The following is a 22,109-nucleotide window of genomic DNA, read 5'->3' on the forward strand; positions in this document are numbered from 1 at the left end:
CACCAACAAAGACAAGTTTTGAGCTTATACAGAACTACCAAAGAGCTCTGTGTAAGCTCGAAAGCTTGTGTCTTTCATCAACAGAAGATATTACCTCACCTACGTTTTCTCTGGGATAAATCCACAGTCTTCCTACAGCCAGTTCACCTTGAGTTGTCTCTTAGAATATGTGCTAACTACTTATGCTAAACTATCTATTTGGTCTTGTATTTAGCTCTGACTCTCTTTCCCAGACCTGAAGAAGAGCTCTGTGTAAACTTGAAAGCTTGTCTGTCTCACCAACAGAAGTTTGTCCATTAAAAGATAATACCTTCCCTACCTCGTCTATATAGATGCAGACATGAAAGAGAACAATGGCTTCAGATAGCTGCTCATCCATCACCACTTAAGGGACGATGCTAGAGCCATTTACTTTTATGTCAATGCTTCCCAACCTGGGGGTTGTGGGATGGGTTTAAGGGGCTTGCAAGTGCAGAGCTGGCATTAGGGGGTGGAAAGCAGGGCATTAGGGCTACAGGAGTCTGGAAAGGTTGAGAACCACTGCTTTAAAGGGTCTATTGTCATTGAACAGAGGTTCACTGGCCTCAGGCCCCACTGCCCTTAAAGGGAAAGAAGAAACTACTTCCAAGAAGGTCACATACCACACTTTGGTAATTTCTCCTCCGGAGTAGAGGGATCTGCCTATTGTGGTTTTAAAAATCTTTTTTTTTTTATTTTTTCCCCTCTCTCACATGTTCTGCTCTGCTCCTACTGTGGTATTAAAACAATGCTTTGCTTGGAGACTGCCTGATCATTGTATACTGTTCATCACAGACTCTCCAAGTCAAGAACTTCCAGCGCCAAATTCCCCCTAACCTGCAGAGAAATCACAATCCAAGGCGCTATTTTGCCCTCTGAAAGGCCTCAGAGAGACCAGAACAAGGATCAGAGGTACAGCAAGCCCTGTAGTCATGACAACATACATTATAAAACATGATCTTAGATACACAGAAACTACGTGCATTGGTGAATTAAACAAGAATAAACTGCACCACTTACACTCTCAGTTTCACATGGATATACAGGACACAAAGTTCAATATTGATAAGTACAGAAACAAAAAGGACTCCTATTCCCTATAACTGCATCCAATAACTAGTACAGGTTCCCTTAAAACAGAATCAAACACAAGACAAATCTCTGCACATTGCAAATAGGGAATTCTTGTGAATTACTGAGCATTTAACTTGAAGAAATATTCGTCAGCACTCCAAAATGATAGAAGGTAGGTTATGAACATGAACAACTGTAAAACATGCTGATTAAAAATAAAATATGGAAATGAGATTTCTATATTCAATGACAAGGAGAGTATGAAATAAACAGCTGTTATTAATACAGAGATTAACAATAACCATTAGCCAAACTGGCCATTTGCTTCAGTGACTACTGCATGAAGACACTGGAACAGAGCCACTGTGCTAATTAAGCAATAACAATTGAAGCACAAGGCATTTCCTGAGGATTAATGAATGGCTGGCCAGGAAATGAGGGAGAAGAGGAGAGCTGATGGCCTGAGGCAAGTTAGAAGGTCATTAAACCCTTGGCAGTCATTAATCCCCAGAAAATGCCTTACACCAAAGTCATTATTGTTATTAAAAGATTAAAATGTAAAAGTGGCCGTATGGATTTTGTTATGCGTGATCTGGTTTAATTTGGTACAAATAGCACACTTCTACAAAATAGCCAATGAGAATGAATTATGTTCCATTCAGCACGTGATATATAGTGCAAAACCATCAAAATCTTGCGATATTACTGGGAAGAAGAGATAGTATGCACTTCGGTTTGGACCATGCTTGTCCAGAATAATGTTTTGATGGACAACTTCTGGCAGTGTTAAACTAGCTTTTAAGCTTAGATTCAAACACCTTCTGAATTTTGGGAAGGTCAAAATCCAGATCAGGATCTCATTTGCGTCTTGAGCCTCTCTGTATATAAAACCAGAATAAGGAATGTATGACATTGCCACAGCTTTATCACTATACCATTTCTGTACATAACAGATGGCAACTCCATCCATTATGGAGGTGGGAGAAAAGGAAAGACAGTACAGGGAAGATAAAACAATGAGAAAGAAAGATTTTTAAAATAAATAATTTTCTACTACAGGTTAGGACCCAAATTTGTGCTCTTTACATAAGCAAAACTCTCATTTACTTCATAACTCTGATTATTATAAATAATGTAACAAGGCCCAAATATTACAAAGGCATTAGATCATTCAGAGCTAGATTAAACAGTACCCACATCATGTGGCTTCTCAGGTACAACTCAGTGTGAATAACTGCCATCTGACATAGCTTTCTCCTCTAGCACAAGAGCTGTGCTCTGCTGACAACTTAAAAAGCTCCATCTTTACTGCTCCCATTTCAATGTTTTTTGTAAAAGAATAACTTTAAAACAGCCCAACTGCTTGCAAGCATAGCAGCTGGGACAGGAATTGGTAATGCTACTGCAAGATTTGGCGTGTATGTGCAACTAAAGATTATTTATGCACAAGAACTGAAATAAATAAAATCATTAACTGGTGAAAGATTGGAGATTTCAAAGCTGGACATTATAGTTTTACCTTTACTGCAGCAGAGATTTGGTGCATGTGTGTACCCAAGCATGTGTATATGTGTATATACATGTGTGCATGTACATAAGAGTGTATGCATTGTGAGAGTGTGGGTATAGTGCACAAAGGGGCCATGATGCAAGCTTCTAGATGCTACCATAACACAAAGAAATTTAGAACTAATGCAACCTTTTTTTCTCTGATGTTGGCCTTATGGAACAGAGTTTTTATTTTTTCCCCCTGCAGTGAAGTAGAATCATAGAATATCAGGGTTGAAAGGGACCTCAGGAGGTCATCTAATCTAACCCCCTGCCAAAGCAGGACGAATCCCCAACTAAATCATCCCAGCCAGGGCTTTGTCAAGCCTGACCTTACAAACCTCTAAAGATGGAGATTCCACCACCTCCCTAGGTAACCCGTTCCAGTAATGTTATATAAAACTCTTACTAATTTTTTTTTCATTTTTGTTATGATCTATACAGAATGAAAGCCTAAAATTACATTAGCAAAAATTAACATCAGAGTGTACATGTCTGCACTAGCGGGGCACATCAGGCAGCCGGCTTTCCTGTATCTATCATCCGACGGCACCCAATAGCTGAGAAATATACTAAATTGGTGGAGAGAGTCAGCAGGGAATAAAAAGGACAACCAGCAAGGTATTTTGCCCTCAAAAGTTAAACCTTCCTTTGTGAGCTATGGTGGGGAATGACTTTCCCAAATGTATTTCTTCCCCCTGTCTCAGCAACTACTCTTAAAGCCTCTCTCCTAGGAGAGACAAGTTTCACTCAAGTTAACCTTTTGATCACCAAGGACCAAATAGTATCCCTTGCATCCTGTGACACACCCCATTGCACTCTCTCATCAGTTCTCAAAAGCTAAACATTAAGCATGGGCAGTACTTAGGTGAGACAGGAGTCATGTTAAGGAGTCAGCAGATGGAACTCCAATCCAACTCCATCATGTTCTTAGGAGACACAGCTAAAGGTCTCACCTCACATGAGACATAAGAACAAGAACTTGAACAATTAGGATTATTAAATATTTCATTTAATTTTTCACGAGTAAAGCTGGCTAGCCCCAGGTTCTATAGTTTATACTATATACGCCTTTATTCCTTATCCTGAAGTAATAGATTACTTCCGGCTTTAGCAGACTGTAACACAGCATACCATCATGTAGTCTGTATCTGCCATATTTTAACAGAATAAAAATTTAAAGCTCAGTTTAAAGTTTAGGTTGTTTGGATTTTAAACTGGTCACTGATTCAGGATTGTTTACTGCACATCTCAGGCCTTGGGCCAATGTATTTTCCTTCATTTGGTTGGGGTTTTTTGGGTAGGGATTCACATTTAGGAGTAAGAAGGAAACATTTCTCTTGCAGGTCATTTTGGGGTGGGGGTGGGAGGAGGAGGGGAAATGGGTAGCTATCAAAAGCCACATAAAAGACTGGAAAATTCAGAAGAGAGAGGGTGGAGATAAATATATGACCAAAGGCGTGTGATAAATTTATTTGATCACATGACACCACCACCACATGGCATGTGTATTCACACATGTGCTCTACACCAGCTTACTTTTGAGAGTGAGATCTCACACCGATGTCAAGAAGTCATTATATTTATGCAAGTACATCATAACTGTTAAACAGAATGTCAAAATAGCTAAGGTTGAGACAATCTCTACAGCAGCATGATCATTGGAGTAAGGTTGCCACACCTCCCTTTTAATATTAGATCATATATTATCTTCTGTCATATGGTGTCATAAAACTACAAATGCATCAAATTCTATTTCTGTAATCTGGAATATTATTCTGCAAGATGAACACATACACGCTTAGCTCAAATAGAAGAAACACCATTTTAAAACTGCAACTGACTTTAATAATATCCTTCATTTCTATAGTACTTTTCTCTACTGATCTCAAAGAATCTGACCCAGGAGTCACCCAATAAAATTAATAGACAGTAAACAGAAACAAATACTTCTTCACACAATCTACAAGCAGCCCGAGGAACCTGATTCCAGAAGCTGTTGTGAAGACTAACTGTATAACTGGTATACCTGGGGGAATTCTGTGCAAAAAAATTAAAAATTCTCCAACAAAAAATTAAAAATTCTGCTCACAATATTTTCAAATTCTTCAAAATTTATATACTTTTATTTGTCAAAATAACACAATATAATCACAGCGGTTTCAATTAGTTTTGGTCATTTATTTCAAAACACCTGCCAGCAAGTCTGTCTGTAACAATACACAATACAGACAACAAAAAAGATTCAGAAAATGTTTTTTGATTAATAGATTCCTTATTAGGCATATTAATACAGAATTCTGAGTAATAATTAATTTAAACTACAATACAGAACTATATCCCCCCCACGCCACCCCCGAAGCAGTGCAAAGGCTGGGGAGAATCTGGGGTAATGGAGGAGCTGAAGGAGAGGGAAATAATTGCTGGGAAGGAACCTCGATGTGAACCGAGGGTTGTTGGATATGGGTGGGAAAAGGGGTCTCTGTGCCCCCACTCAGCCACTCTCCCATCCCTATGTTGCCCTGCACCCCTTTCCCATCACCATGTGGCCCTGCACCTCCCTCCTCTCTGTGGCCTGTGCCTCCACTCCCATTTAGCCCCTGCCCCGGTCTGTCCTCCCCCACTAGCCCTTATGAGCCCATCTGTGACTCCCCCAATGCTCCACACTGTCTGTCTCCCCATAGTCTCTGTCTCCTGACCTGGCCCTACAGGTGCTGTGAAGAAGGCAGGCTCTTTCTCTTCCCTAGCTCACTGGGAGCTGCTGCTGTTTTCTATTGCCACAGCACCCTCTGGTGAGCAAAAGGTGGAACTGCAGCAACTTTTCTGTAGAAGCTTTTTTCTGCATAAAAAATTAAAAATATGCACACATGCAATGGTGCAGAATTTACCAAGGAGTAAACTGGGTTCAAAAAAGAATTTGATAAGTTAATGGAGAATAGGTTCATCAATGGCTATTAGCCAATAATCAGGGATGCAGCCACATGCTCTGGGTGTCCCTAAATATTTGACTGCTGAAAGCTGGGACTGGATGACAGGGGATATAACACTAGATAAATTGCCCTGTTCTGTTCACCCCCTCTGAAGCATCTGACACCATCCGCTGTTGGAAGAAGGACACTGGACTAGATGGACCATTAGTTTGACCCCATTTGGCCATTCTTATGTTATTTTCTTATTTTACAAACATTTGACCTCACAGTTTTATATAAGTATTCATTTTCCCCATTTTATAGATGGGGAAGCTCAGACACAGAATATGAATGGTGAAGATGGAGAGCTCTCCTGTTTTCAAGTATAATTCACAGTCGCAGAATTTGTACCTGTATTCCAGACATTTTCTTGTCAAACCACCTGATTATAGGCATAAATCAGATAGCTCAAGTATTCTGATCTTTGCCCTCAGTTTGAGAGTGAAGACTGTGTCCACAAAAGGGAGACTGAGCTCCAGCCCTTTTAAAAATTAGCCCCTGAAGGACCATAGGAATTAACTTATTAGATCTTCTATTGGCTTGTTAACAGAACCCAGGAATCATGGCTCACATTCAAATAGGTTTAGCCTGGTAAGTGCTTATAAAGATGACATTTTAAAATGTAATCCATTTTAACAGAGCTTAAATTTCCTTTACCAAAACATTAACAGTAGCATTCTATTTTAATTGTTTTCAAATGGCTTTTCTACAACGAACATGAGTATTTTGACAATTTGAACAGAAAGTACTAGCCCAATGTGGTTTGACATATTAAATTCCAAAATAAAGGTTCAGAACAGCTCTCCCTTAATGTGTCCAGAACTGTTTTTTCCGTAGTTTTATCATGAACAATCTGCAAAGCAAATAGATTCAGCCCTGGCAGCTTGAGTGAAAGCTAATTTTAAAACCATCATTGATCTAGAACTGACAAAAGCCAAGCCTGGCCTTCAGTTTTGTAACATTCATTACTTGTTTCATCTCAATCTGAATACTGTGGGGGAAAGAAAAGGAAAATGTTATTTTTGTGATAAATTCTTGTCACAACTAATATAGTGGCTGTGGTAAATTTTCTGCCAAGCTTGGAATGTTGTGGATTCCAGGCAGATACCATAGCCCAGTGGTCAAAGTGTAGCTGAGAAACAGGGCCAGCTTCAGGCCCCAGTGCGCCAAGCGCGTGCTTGGGGCGTCATGCCGTGGGGGGCACTCTGCTGGTTGTCGGGAGGGCGGCAGGCGGCTCCGGTGGACCTCCTGCAGGCATCCCTGCGGAGGGTCCGCTAGTCCCGCGGCTCCGGTGGAGCATCCGCAGGCACGCCTGCAGGAGGACCACTGGAGCCGCAGGACCAGTGGACCTTCTGCAGGAACGCCTGCAGGAGGTTCACTGGAGCCGTGGGACCGGCAAGCGGCAGAGCGCCCCCTGCGGTGTTCCGCCGTGCTTGGGGCAGCGAAATGGCTAGAGCCGGCCCTGCTGAGAAAGGGTTAATAGTGTGAAGTAAACGTTTTTGATAATAGCTGGCAATTTATTTCATGACTGCAGAAAAAGGGTTTTTCCCAAGGTTATAATACTTCTGTGCATACTAAACTGATATCTCTATTTATAACAGATACATTGTTTTCTGCTTATGATTGCACTATTGTCCTAACAATTTTTCAGCAAGGTAAGGCTTACTGTATAATCAAAATGTTTATATGTATTTTATGAGACTGGAAAGAAAAGTGATAAAATGTAGTTTAATAGAACAGACAGACGTAAGCAAATTTCTTGGAAGAGAGGCTTATGTGTATAAGAGGCATACTTTATTCATAAATACAAACCATTGTATACTTCACAGGAGAGAAATTTCACAAGCCTACAAAAGGCTCCCCTTGCAACATTTAACTTGATCCACTATCACCCTCTCTCGTGGATCCCAGGCTAAATACATATGCACACAACTATATTTTAGAATGCACCTGAGTTGCAAAATAGAGTTCCAGAATTAGATTTGAACCCTAACTTGCTCTAAGTTGACGAGCTTTCATGTGCTTTTTCCAGCTTCCGGCCATTGCAAACATAATGAGCTCAAGCAGCCAATTTCAGATCCAGAACTGGATTTCTCCAAAGTCTTTGGAGGTCTATATCTGCAATTTCAGGTTCAGATCCATACCTAGCAGAAATGTGCAATCCTGATCACACCACCAAAGGAAATAAAACTGTTTTATTGAAGAAATATTCTGTAAATACATTTGGTTGTGTTCAGATATTTCACAGTAGATAAATATCTATGTGTTTCACAATGTTGAAATGTCATCTTTCAGTTTCCCATTTAAGACATCCCACTAAAATGTTCACATGAGTACTGCAGATGAAAAATATTTAGAGACAGCAGGAAGAAATAATAGAATTCAATAGACTTTTCAATGGTATTCTACAGTGTTCAATTGCAACTGTTGTCTTTTTATTTTCAGAAAACACTTGTCTGCTATTCTGCAAATGCTGACTATCTGGTCTGGACCACTCTCCTGGGGCCAAAGCGTTTACAGATCTCATCTGAATGATACAGTCCTTTAGATATGCTCAGTCTTGTACTTGCATGAATTAGACCAAGGACAATACATCAATTACTGAATCCTGTTTGATGCTATACATTTGCTTGGTCACGAGACACTAGCTTTGTTTGGCTATTCAAGGAGATTAGTTTCAGCTGCTAAAGTAAAAAGATGGGACAAGAAGAAAAAACACCACTACTGCAGGAAGAATTTCTGCTTGACATTAATGAGTATATTCCTACAGCAAAGATATGCATCAGGAAAGCAATTGCCCAAGACAGTTATTATGCATGTTATTTACATTCTATGCAAATAAGAAATATTTAAGTGGTCCACAATTCAAAACTCGAATATCTTGAAGAGGGTTAACTATTACCTAAGTAGGCATTAGAAAAGGTGGTTGACTAGTTTATCTTTGCAATAGTTAACAGTTAACATACCTTGACTACTGTCATTTATATTTTTGTTGTAAGAGAAACCAAGATTAGATTCAGAATGTAAACGTTAAGAATTCCAAATTCTCTCTCAATTAAAGCTCTCTTTTGATTGGATATTTAAATTATTTAGTTTATCTTGGTGATTGGTCTAACTAGTAATTTTCTCTGTAATAAAATAATATTGGTAAATGTGGGGAAAAAATTGAAAGAATCTCTCAAAACAGAATAAATTACCTAGAAATATAAATAAAAACCAACAGAATGAAAAGAATTAGTTTCCTAATCAATAGTTAAAGTCTTCATTTGCATCTGGGGCATAACTACCAGATACTGTTAGAATGACCTAATGAAATGGGTCGGAGAGAAACTTATTACTTGCAGGTCTCAAACTGTGATTCAATGGCCCAGCAAAACAAGAAAATGCGCCCTGTATTACTCAAACGGAATAGCCTGGATTCAGTTGATTTTATGAGGCAGCCACACCACCGCAGGAGCAAATCTCAGCAAGTCCGATTCAAAGATGATGGTACAAACAAGAAGCCAATTGGTGTCACTGAAATGGACACTAAACCTGCCAAAGACACAACGCTCATGATTGGAAAGGCACAAATATCTAGGCACCATAACCCACACCATTCTCTCTCTTTCCCAAAGTCTCAGAAGGGGCATCGGAATATTGCTATTCAAACTTCTCCCAGCCTTAGGAAGCATTTTCCAGTTTTTAAAAAGAAAAAACTGACAAGTCAGTTTTTAATGGAAATGCCAACTGAGCCTGAAAGCTCTGTCCAAGTCAATGGCAATCTTTCTGAACAAGACATGTCTTTGGACCTCTCTTACTTAAGAATAACTAAACATTTGGAAGATGGATCTAGAAGAGCCAAGACATCCAATCAGTTATTTCAAAGAGAGTGTAAAGCACAAAGCAATGGGCCTATCCACTCAGACTCAGATACTTCCGCAATACTGGAAAAGGCAACTGTTTATACACAGGTGCCTGAATACATACATCTGACTTCTCCAAAGGACAATAGCGCTTCCGTTTGTGTTTCGGACATGTCCATGGATTTAAATGATTCGGTACCTTCTCCTACTACTATGAGCCAATCCAATGAAAACTGTACACTGCCATCCAAATCAGGAAAATCTCCTGCCTGCTTAAACAATATCAGGAACTGCAATGAAATTAATCCACATTATGACTCTTGTGAAGAAAAAGGTGTTTTGGAGTTATCTGAATCCACTAAAGACACTAGCACTAATGAAAACACTCTATTATCACCTCTGTCGAATCAGAGTTCATCACACTGCTTTCTCAGAGATCATCAACAGCTAACAGAGCCTGAAACAGATTCTGACTGCATGGTGCTGACTAATGATAATCATGGAATAACGTCATTGACCAACAGTAATGAGTCAAAATCTATTCCCTCATGTCACATTGAAATGGATAAAACTTCTGCACGATCATCTGTTCCAGAGTATAGCAATTATTTAGAAGATTTTCACATAAAGTCCCCTCTTCCAGGGAATGAAATTAAACCAGAAACCAACAAACAGATTAGAGACATTAATCAAATTCACTTGGCACATGGCGAACTATGTGCCCTACAAGGCAGGCTGCAGTCCATAGAGGAATCTTTGCACTCAAACCAGGAGAAGATTAAAGTCCTTTTGAATGTAATTCAAGACCTGGAAAAAGCCAGAGCCCTCAGTGAAGGGTATGGTGTACTTTAATATCAAAAAACTATTATGTTAAGTAATTTATCAAAAAGTCAGACATGGCTGTTTACTTTCTTTTAATCTTTGTTACTGAAAATCTTCCTTTGAAATATTTAAAATTATGTTTGCAAAATTATATTCTCTCTGTTTTATAGACTGGAGCCACTACAGAGCAAGCAAATGTCTTTACATTTTGGCATTAATGAGCATCGAGCTTACAAAACATCGGCTCAGTTAGGGCTTATCTATGTTGTCCACCATCATATTTTGGTTCAGATCCATGGTGTCAGAAAGTAGACATCATGTGGCCTATGAGTTCGTGGTTTCAATCCAGTTACAAGGGGGCAAGTTGCTATGTGACAACAAACAAAAACAAAAACAAAAAAGAAAAGAGCATGGTTACAGGCAGCACTAATTGACAAGACATATGAAAAAACATGGACACTGAGCGCCCCTTTCACTGCTTAGGGTGGAGTCTTAAGAACAGAAATAAGGCACACTGTCAGGGCAGTGTGAAGAAGTTTGCACTTCCATCACCTGTGCTGTAAACATTCTGCAGGTTAGCTGGACCTTCATTCTCTCTGGCTGCAAATTTGGACCCATGTACGTACTATATACACACAACATTAAAATCATTAACTAGAACATATTGGAAGAAATGGCAGCAGAAGTTTTAGAATTATTGCTTTCCCTTTTGTTATTACCAATATAGAAAGTAAAAGTCCATGATCCATATTAATGCTTTATATGTTATCAGTCCAGCCACCGGCTCTGTCTTGCAACCATTACTCATGTGATTTAGGAATGCAAATTGTGCATTAGATTTCAGACTTCAATGGGACAAGTCTGCAACTGCAACACATGAGTAACAGTGGCAGGATCAGGCACCTTACTATTAAAAATATCAAACTAACATATGCGAGACATTATATACCGTTTTACAGAGTTCAGAATGTCACCAAGTTTAAACTACTCGCTCAGACTTGGAGCATATTTGCTGAGAATACATTTCAGAACTCTTTTTGAAACTAACACAATAGTTAGAGATGGTTTCTAGCTTTTAAGAATATGTTGCACATAATTAGTCAATCCTTTGTGCATTTAAAAGAACGTTAAGGATGTCTTTTTTAAAAAAAGCTACATGCAATAGCACTTGGAAAACTTATTTAACTGCACACATATTTTGCTTTCATAATTACCAATAACAAAATGCAAATAAGATAATTGCACATTTTTTAACTCAGGCCATATACATTAGTAGTATTTAATCCTTATCACTGGCACTTCCTTTCACATTTGCAGAAGGTCCTCAGGCAGCAGGAACAGCACGGGTCTAGTGCAAAAGAAGATGGGCAGGGCCTGGGCTCATGATTTGGGGGCCTGAGTCTTTACAGAAAGATGCAGTGAGTGAACAAGAGAGGCACATGTTGTAACTGGATGACCTACTGCCAAAGAGATCATTCTAGGGCTGTGGAGATAGCTCAGGGCATGTAGTGGTGAAACATTCATGGAGTAGTTCTGCTAATTTTCTGGAACCTCTGAGGAGGAAGATATCTTCCCCAACAAACACAACAAAAATAGAGTCTGCCCTCACTTGACAAAAGCATTGTTGATGCTTATGTATCTGAGTATTCCAGAAGGGTGTTGCATTGTAAAGTGAAATGCAGACCATTCTGCAACATTTGTTCTTCATTTTTATTGTTGGAAACTGAATTACTGCAAAACTCCTCAACTGGCTCTGTTTCAGCCTCAGTGACAGGCTTCAATCTATCTTTCTAGAATGATTTGGTGACTGTGTTGACTATGGTAGTAAAACTGTGTAATAATTATCCCCATTGCTTTTGTGAGTAGCATCACTACCGCTATTGAAAAGAACAGACTGAAGTTAGTTCTCAGAAAAGCAATCAGAAAATCATTTTGGGCATAATCATACACTTTTTATGCAGATAAACCTGGATTGGACACCTGGGATGGAAGGAACCACCCAGTACATACCTCTACAACATGACTAAATTACTGCAGTTGTCCCCAACTCATTCTTGACAGATGACTGTCAAGCCTAGCCTTGAATATCTCCAGTGACAGCAATTCTGCAACCTGCCTGGTCAGCTTGTTCGTTTTGTCAACTTTCATAGTAGCTACAAAGAGAAGTGTTTGTTTTCTTAAATTAATTTTCAAATAAACAAAGAACAGTCTAGCAGGTACAGGCTGAAATAGGATAAACCACAAAATAACTTGCTTTTTGACACAGCCACTGATGTCAGTCTGCGTTTGTGGCACTATTCAATGAGAATGTTTAGCTACCTTGCTTTTCTGTTCAAAGGAAAGGATAAAAGAAAATAAAAGAATGGAAAAGTAGAAAGCAAAGAAAAAAAAAGGATTATATTTTGATGTACAGAAGCATGGCAAATGGTTCAAATGTGTTCCAATCAAAAAGTGTTCTTATAATTTAAGTGTTCTTGTAAAGATATTCTTATAAGAGATAGCTGTGCAAAATCACCTGCTTTCCAGAGAATCCCCTGAACACAATATCGGCACCATAGTTTAAATGAGTTTAAGGGCAGAGGTTCAGGATGATAAATGTATGTGCTTTGGTTGATTTTATACCAGATTCTTAGCAACAAATTTCAGTGTTAAATTTGTGATTAGGATACTTAAAATGCCTGTAAAGAGGGGTTAGGTTTATTATGAGTTCTAACTTTTCAGTTCACAACATTTTTATATAAATTACAGCAGCTATTGTCTATTGCAGGCGCAACTTCTACCGCACTGGCCAAGACCTCAACAACTGCAGCACTTGCCAGAACACTGCATGTATCATTTACAGGTACCACCTGCTACTTGGTATAGTATGCATAGATCTCATCAGGGTACAATACAATTTCCCTTGCACCTATAGTTCTACTGTTGTAAATGATGAATAAAGAGTGGAAAGTTATTTTGTTTTCTTTTAAGGCATAGAAAGAAAGTTCTCAAGACTTGCCTTATTTCAAAAGGTTTGGCATTTTTAAGAAAATTAAACTAGAAACGTACATTGACATGATATTGCCACGTTTTCACTAGCATGCTTTGAAATTATTTGAAGCAGTCTCCGGTGATTGGTATTTCCTTTGGGTATTTCTGTAATGAAGTTAGATCTCAGAAAAGGTGAAGAATCAATCCTCCTCCAGACTCAAGTTAGTTATAGCTGCAGTTCACGTAAAAAGTAGACAAACAAACACAGAACACAAGTGAGCTCATATTCCAATTCAAGAAACAATTTTCTTAGTGAGACTGCCATTTCATTTAGCTAAAATTGCTACAGCCAAGTAACTTTGCAGTGTGTTCTGGAAGCTATACATGTGCATGAATAAAACATGCAGGGTCATAAAAGGTATCCCACCAACAGAGTGGGAACCTCTCTCGGTGCCTGGGAACTGAAGACACATTATTTATATATGTGTATTACCATAGCACTTAGGAGTCATAGTTATGGGCCAGGACCCCATTGTGTTAGGTATTGTATGAACACGGTACAAAAAAGATACCTCATGACCCAAAGAGCTAAGTCTAAGAAAAGAGACAACAGATGAGTACAGACAGATATGTGGCAGAGTACAGAGAAACAATGCGACAATATCGGTCATCACAATAGACAGTGCAATCAGCACAGCAGCTGCCTAACCGCTGTCAAGTTGTTTTTGTAGGCATCACAGCAAAGAAGAGTTTTAAGAAGGAATCCGAAGGAAAATAACTAGGTACTTTTACAGAAGTTTATGAGGAGCTCCTTCCAAGCATCAGGTGCAGCTTGGGAGAATTCAAAAAGACACTTGTTTGAAAAATTAACAAGTGGACTATGAAGGCTGCCATCATTGGCTGATCAAAGATGGGAGCAGTCATCTCAATAGTGAATGAGAGAAGATGGGTAATGAAGTCCCTTGAAAGAGAAGGCAAGCAGCTTATGTTTGATTCAACAGAGAATGGGGAACCAGCAAAGAAGCGGGGGACATGGTCAAAATGACAGTCTGAGGGAATTATCTTTTCAACACTATACTTAATGGATATGACTGGGGGAAGATTGCATTTGTCTAGGCTAGACAAAAAGATATTGCAATAATAGAGAGTCTGCACGACAGTTTTAGCTGTGTGGATGGATAGGAAAGGCGTTGTCTTAGAGACATTATGCAGAAGGAGTTGGCAAGACTTAGAAATAGCTTGGATGTGAGGACCTACAGAGAGGTCCAAATCAAAGATGACACCCAGATTATGGGCCTGAGTGACAGGCAGGGTGATTGTGTTGTCTATGGTGGCTGAGAAAGGAGGTAGAGGGAGGGGGAGAGAAGAGCTCTGTTTTAGCTCTGTTAGACTTGAGCTGACAGCTAGAAATTCATGAGGAGATGGCAAGGAGGCAGACAAAGTTTTTAGTTCTATCACAGAGACAGGTCTGGAACAGAGAAGTAGATCTGTCAGTCCTCAGCACAGAGATAGTAGTTGAATTAGCATACAGATGAGATTATCCACAGAGAAGATGTAGAGGGAGAAAGGGAACTAAGGACAGAGCCCTGTGGAACACACACAAAAAGTTTTGGGGGATGATGAGGATCTTCTAAGGGAAAGGCTGAAGGAGCAATTAGAGAGATAAGAGGAGAACCAGGAGAGGTCAATCACAGAGGCAAAGGGTAAACAAGATTTCAAGCCAGGGAACAATCTATGGTGCCGAACACAGCTGACAGGTCAAGGAAGATGAGGATATGGTATTGGATCTGACCTTTGGCTAGGAAGTGGGGGGAAGGTCACATATTTTGCCAATTTTCTCTTGGAAGAAATTGGTGAGATTCTATGCAGAAAGAGAAGTGGAGCCAGGAGGAGGGGAGGCTTGCAGGAGCAAGTCAATGATTGCAAAAAGGCAGCTAGAACAGCCAGGGTGGAATGCAAAATGAACTCCCTTAGTGCAGCAAGATTAGCATTAAACATGCCTATCAAACTCGGACAGTGTGACTACAATGTGTATCCAATGACTAGGCTCCTAGTTCTAAAGTGATAGGTGGAATTTAAATAATGCACCAAATATTGTGATTTCTTTGGTATATCAGTATAGAATTTGACAAGGGTTGCAGTTTTTGTGTGAAATTGCTGGGGTGGGGGGAAATTGGAGAGAGCATGTGTGTTCAAAACCAGAGGTTTGGGATTTCTTGGGAGGGTGTTCTTTCGTTATTTTTTTTAACTTCAATAGGAACTGAAATGAAAGGCAGTCTGGTGTAGTTTGTGTTATTATTTGTATATTTAATTGGATAAAATTCTGGTTTTGTTTGTTTTTTTCAGTTATTATCTACCATTTCAGAAATGTCATGCTGCAAGATGCCTGGAATTATTTGGCAGTTTTAAAGATAGTGGCTTTTGTCATTGACAAGGGTAGGTTGCTCCTGGGGTGTGGGTTTTATTGTGAAGTGCAAGTTTGGCAATGGGTTTCAGCAGCTGAGATGACAGAAAAAGGTTTAATCAACTGAGGACTGGGTGTTGGAAGATGTAAGGAAAGATTCAAATAATTTGTCAATATGAGATGATATTTTTCCTTTCTCCCCAAAATTTTGGGATGTTTTTCTTATCTCCATTTCTTTACAGACCATAGTGGCCTTACTCTAAGCTTCACACACATATCTAACACACCCATCATAGCGCAATGGGCCCAAAACACACTCTCCCATTTGCTAAGTCACAAAAAATACCTGTCACGCCCACTCAATGAACAGCCCACCAATGGGCTTCAATCATGTTTTCCTAGACAGATCTCTCATCTTGTTTATAAAGCCCAAGTAGATCCCCAAAACAGTAAAATGTCAACAAATCAGCCATATACTGCAAAAAGAAAGTGAACTACGATTCGTGTCTATACTGTCTTTAACTATTGAAAGCTACTTTTGAGCTATTCATAACTCTTCACGTAAAAGTAATGTATTGGAGAAAAAGGCAGGTTGAGCCCATAACCACTTGGACAGAAAGAAACTGAGGGAACAAGGTCTTTATACCCCAGTTGTGTGGAATGTAGAGTTCAAAGGACTTGTTCACATACCTTACCTCCCAACTCAAAAAGGTTCTCTGGCTGCCTGATTAGTCATGTGGTTCGTATAATTCTGTCCTCTGAGGTGGTAACTCTAAGGCATTGAGTAAGATCTCTCACTGGCATGCACATGGAGCAATATATGTGATCCCTCTGTGCACCAAGAGGCAACAATAGGCATAAGAATTATTAGTCACATGGTACACATTATACAGCCTACATTATCTAAAGGTCTCTAGGGAAACAAAACTTTGGGAAGATGATACTTTGTAAAGTCAGTGACCTAGATACCAACTCAGTTATAAGCATGTCAGGTCCTTGTTTCAATCTATCCTGGTTTCTGTTTGTCTACACTTAAGTCATGTCAACATAGCTGTGCCAGGGGTGTGGAAAAAACAGCCAGCCAGTGTAAATGCAGCTATGTTGACCGAAGTAGGCGTCTGTCGATGTAGCTCATGTTGTTCAGAGAGATTGTGTTCTTACACTGACAGAAAAACTCCTTCTGTCATGGTAGGCGGTGTATCAATTAGGAGGTCTATGCCAACATAGCTATGCCAGCACAGGCTCCACAGTGTAGACAAAACCTATGTTACAGTTACATGCAGGATGAGTTTGCCACATTACCTACAATATACCTTTAAAAAAAGAAAGCTGACCACATACATTTCCCACCAAACTCTGTGCTTTCTGGTTCTAAATAAGAAAACGTATTCATCTTGTTCATTTTTTAGTCTTTCTTCAGCATAAAATACAATGCCACTATACAAATTTCTTCTCATATTTTGAGTATAATTAACAAAACTTTCAGCAATCTATAACCTGAATGTGCTGATTATTTATTAACATTTGTCTTTGAAATCCTCCATATGAAACTGAGGTTTTATTTATATTTTTCCTCATTGTTATTCAAAACTACACTACTGCCTGCTACCTACATTCCAATGTTCAAATAATTAGGAGAGGAAGGCAATTATTTAGATGAAAGAGAGGAAAGATTAAAACAACATTACATAACAGTAATGGTACTGATGAGAACTGTCATTTTACATGTCCAATTATAGTATGGCTTATATGATATACTTGTAAACAGGTCTAATAAGCTAATGAAGAAGGGATAAGACTTCCTTGTGCTTAGTTAACCAATCAGCTGCATTCTGATAAATCGCTATGGTGAATTTCACACTGAACACTGTGCAGAAATTTGACTGATTATATGTCTCTGTATTCAGGTGTTGCAATCTCCAAACCAGTATTACAAGCTTATTACTCAATTATTCTTAGGAGGCTATACAAAGTAAGGTAAACATAATATTTTAGTAAGAATTGCATGTCCTAGAGTGTATCAAAAATATGTTTAAGAGTAGAAGATATACTGTGTGTATTACACACACACAGGCTAGGCTACAGGTAAGAACTCACTTCCATTAAGACCCTCAGCTCAGTTCCTCCCCAGTGTAGATCTTCTATTGGCCTTTAAAAGGTTCTGGTAAATGTCCTTTATTCTTGTCTGAGTATAATCTTGATACCACAGACCACACCTTGCCTGCGGGTAAGCTGCCTGAGTGGCTTTGTTTTTCTCTTTCTGAGAGATGTCCATGGATGATGTTGAGCTCTCTCATGGGTGGTACCTTGGGAGGGGGTTCTATTCAGTCACTTTTGCTTAAAAAGGATGTAAGGTCACTGAGGGATAAAGTTAAAATTTCAATATGCAGGTGACTATCACATCTCTGACTTTGGCTGGACCCAATAGTGCAGACTCTCTGCTTTCCCAGGTCCTGGTCAAGATACCAGAAAAGTATGGGGTAGCTATAGCTCAAATCAGGCAAAATCAAATTGATGTGAATAATTACAGGGAAATAACTTGATAAAAGGAAGAGGTTGCTGTTTACCCCAAATATTAAGGGGTTCACCTACACTTAGTCAAAGCAGGATGATGGGCACATGGTTAAGACACTGGACCCATAAGTCTAATAACCAAAACCAAAGCCATATACAAGTCTATTTCAGATACCAGCTCTCTTTCCCCAGTCCTCTCCCTAAATAAATGAGGTGAGGGGATGAGTATTTATGTTATGGACAGGGTTCTCTCCCCCGCATATTTGTTAACATGCTATGAAGCATTTTCTAATTTGGTAGGTACGCTCAGTGACTGTTGCATTGGGTGCACTTTATAATCTGAAATTAAACAAATGATTAGGAAAATATGAATATTTGAAACCTGCTATTTCCCCCCCATAGTTCTTATATAGCTAAGCCTTCCTTAATCACCTTATTTTTAATTAAATTATGACTTCAGTGACATCAAATGCTAATAAGGAAGCCAACGAACTACCTGAACAAATAAATGCCTTACATTAATCCGAAATAGATTGAAAGTTTTATAATTTGCTTATCAAATCTTAACAGAAAGTGTTCTCTGATATGAAACAGCCAAGATCAAACTTATCTTGTTCAGTCACCTTCTTGCTAAAGTCCCATTGTATTCAACTGAGAAATTAACATACTGAATGAAAAAAAGTACCTTACCAACTTCCGCCAGCAAAATTGTTTTCTAATAGATACCTTAGGACTGCATTACCTGCAAGTAGTAACATGTCTTAGGTATCTCCACCACACAGTAAGATTGCCTTTATTTGTACCATCACAATCAACCCTAAAGGTGAAATATGTTGAGAGGCCATGATAATTAATCTTTGGTTTTAAGAGAAAATAGATAATACAGAGCTACTCTTGAGAGGTGCTCAGAGCCTCAACTTCTACTGAAATTGCAACTTGGTCTTTGACTTTGCTCAAACTTCCTCCCCCGATGGTCTAATTCTGCACAGTGTCAAGCATTCTCAACTCCTGGGATCTTGCAGATTCAGTGAAACATGCAAGTCCACAGAGACCCTGTCAAGGCTAATTCTCCACTCTGGCACTCCAAGTGCGGAAGGTGGGGGCCCACAAGGATTTTAAAAATTAATACTGGCCACTCCAGGCTGCTAGTAAACTCCCAAGGTCACAGCTTCTCTCTGACCTTAGAAGGGTAGATGCTACCACAACCCAAATGCAACCATCCCCCCACTTTTGAGAACCCAGGAAGGAATACTTGAGAATTCCTTCCTGTGAGGTAACCTCAAGCCCTTTCATCCCCCTTTTCCAGGAAGAGCTGAGAAAAAACAAAGGAAATTAGCTGTTGCCACCAGCTAATTAAACAACATATGCACAAACCTCTTAGGGACACAAAAATCCAATCCTGTTCTTAAAAAAGGTAAATTTTATTAAATGCAAAAAGAAAGGAAACACATTTGGAACTTAGGCTTTTTGCTACATCTTAAAAGAAACAATTACAAAAATTAAATATCAAGATAGCTCTCTTGAGGTTCAGCTTAAAGGTTACAAGCAAAACAAAAGCATCTGGGGTTAGCACAGAGGAATCCACAGGCCAATAAAAATAAAAAATAAAATAACCCTAATCGTGTCTTCCTAGACATTCCCTAATTTACTTACATTTCTGGGGTTTTAGATAAGGAATCTTTAGGTATGATCCAATGGGTTTTTCATACCTGGCTTAAAGCTTCTCACTGCATAACTGCTCCCAGTCCAGAGAACACCACCACATAGACAAAGGGAAGTTTTTTTTCCCCAATTTTAAAAAGTTCTAGCCCTCCCATTGGCTCTTTTGGTCAGGTGCCCACTCCTTTCCTTTTACCTGTGGGCTTGTTAACCCTTTCCAGGTAAAGCATGTAGAGAACAACCACCAAGAGGGATTCCATAGCCAACTGGCTGGCTGGGTGTCCACAAAAGGGAGCGATCCCCCCTCTCATTTATCACAGACCCAATGACAGAAATCTGAAATTAAAGAAGCAGAGGGAAAATGTAGCATAACTAGTTCAAGTAACAACTTGAAAAGAGTATACAGAAGTTTGAGACTATGGGGGCACCAGCGATCTTCTTACGAAATATCAAATACAAAAGTGAAAGGAAACAACTGTATCTTGGCAGCAGCCTTCCATTTCCACGCGGATAAGAACTCTTTGTATACCCAATGCCATTAGTACTGCAGAGGACAAATGAAACAGCCCTTCTTACCATGCACCAGATATAACATGTCCTAGTGGGGTGGCTCCTAAATTTTAGCTGTTCTACTGCCTTACTCTGTGACCTCAGGCAAAATAATTTAAATTATCTTTGCCTCGGTTTTCCCATCTGCAAAATGAGGATGATCATACTTAGTCATGTTGCAAGGGCATTCCCAGGATCAGCTGATTAATGTAGTCAAACTAACTGCTAAGCAGATTTAAATTACCGGGTAATAACGCAACCCACACTAAGCAAAAATAGAAAAAACTATCTGACAGCTGGCAATTTAGAGTAGGTCCTCTGAGATGCCAGAAAAGCCTTAAAAACAAAAACTTCATTTTGCTAATTTATATTTTATATTGCAGTTTCCATTATTAATTGCAACTAATTAAGCCACTGAACAACAAACTAAAACATGCCAACACATGCTTTTTGAAATCTCTCTAATGGATAATATGTCTTATTAAATTCCAACTTCAGACTATTAAATAAATCAGTAATATGTAACCGTTGCACACCCCCTCACTGCTATAATTTTGACTTGGCCTTATGAGTACTGTGGGTATGTCTACACTGGAATCGGACTGAGGGGCTGTTTAATTGCAGTGTAGATTTCTGGGCTCAGGTTGGTGCCCGGGCTCTAGGATCTGACAAGGTGGGAGATTGCCAGAGCTTGGGCTGCAGGCCAACTGGAACATCTACAGCAACTAGCTCCCCACTGTGAGTCCCATGGGCCCAAGTCAGCTGGCACAGGCCAGCTGTGGGTGACTAATTGCAATGCAGGCATAATGTAAGAAATTATGGGTGAAAGATTTAGCTTTAAACATCTGGAAAAAGTACTGATATGAGCCTTAATTAGAGAAGTGAGGACAGGGTACATTTAGACTAAGGAGACTATAAGATTGGTGTTTTCATGCTTGCCTTTTGCACTGCTCTTTTTTGGAAGGACATGAAACCTTCACTACAGGCACTTCGTGGCTAGCAAGGGTAACACTAATTTACTCCATTCACCTATCAATTTAGTCTCTTTCCTCTCCTCAAAATGAGGCAAAACCTGGGCTGTGAATTTGACCCTTTGAAAATACATTTTCGATGTGTTTTGAAAATACTTTAAGACTTAAAAACAAAAACAACAATAAAACTGTCTATATATATCTGTGAAGTCTAGTGTTATGCTTCAAAACTGTCTTATGGCTCAAAGTTGTTACAGAATGTGAATTTCTTCATAACTACCTTTTTAAAGAGAATGTGTATCCTGTAAGATGATTATCTACAGTACTTTAAATTATTACCCTGAGAGTTAATAAAATCTAAGCATTAAAATAAAATTACTGCCATGTATTTTTTCTAATGAGAATGTTGCTTACTGCAAGAATCTTCACCTTTAAGTATTCTGTCTGCGATGTGTAGTACTTACTCCATATTTATAGATACTCAAAACATAAAATAATTTCAATTATCTAAAAGAAATAGACACAACCTTCACATAAGAGATGTAATATTTTAGTATCTCTCTCCCTTATGTAACACAATTAGTATTCTGTCTCTTATTTTAAATATGAAATGAAAATAAACAAATAGGCTGCACTGCCATAGTATTTCAAAGTAAGTTCTGAAAATGTTAAATGAATTTCCTTGAGAGTGTAAATGTGGGTTTGGGCTTTTTGTTTGTTTGGTTTTTGTATGTACTACTATCACGTATCAAGAAGCACAGAATAA

At 39.0% G+C, this 22,109-nt stretch overlaps 2 protein-coding genes across 3 annotated transcripts in view; one reads left to right on the forward strand and one right to left on the reverse strand.

Moving 5' to 3' along the window:
• Positions 1 to 22,109, reverse strand: part of DOCK2 (dedicator of cytokinesis 2) — a 538,858-nt gene that overhangs the window by 268,207 nt on the left and 248,542 nt on the right. The gene's annotated exons all lie outside the window — the stretch shown is intronic.
• Positions 8,855 to 22,109, forward strand: part of INSYN2B (inhibitory synaptic factor family member 2B) — a 37,687-nt gene continuing 24,432 nt past the window's right edge. For both annotated transcript variants that reach the window (XM_032803690.2, XM_075068066.1), the window contains exons 1-2: positions 8,855 to 10,290; positions 13,044 to 13,118. In XM_032803690.2, the coding sequence (XP_032659581.1) occupies positions 8,924 to 10,290; positions 13,044 to 13,118 (1,442 nt within the window). In that variant the 5' untranslated portion in view covers positions 8,855 to 8,923. The remainder of the gene's footprint in view (positions 10,291 to 13,043; positions 13,119 to 22,109) is intronic.

The sequence above is a fragment of the Chelonoidis abingdonii genome, chromosome 7 (assembly GCF_003597395.2).
Source record: "Chelonoidis abingdonii isolate Lonesome George chromosome 7, CheloAbing_2.0, whole genome shotgun sequence".
Lineage (NCBI taxonomy): Eukaryota > Metazoa > Chordata > Testudines > Testudinidae > Chelonoidis > Chelonoidis abingdonii.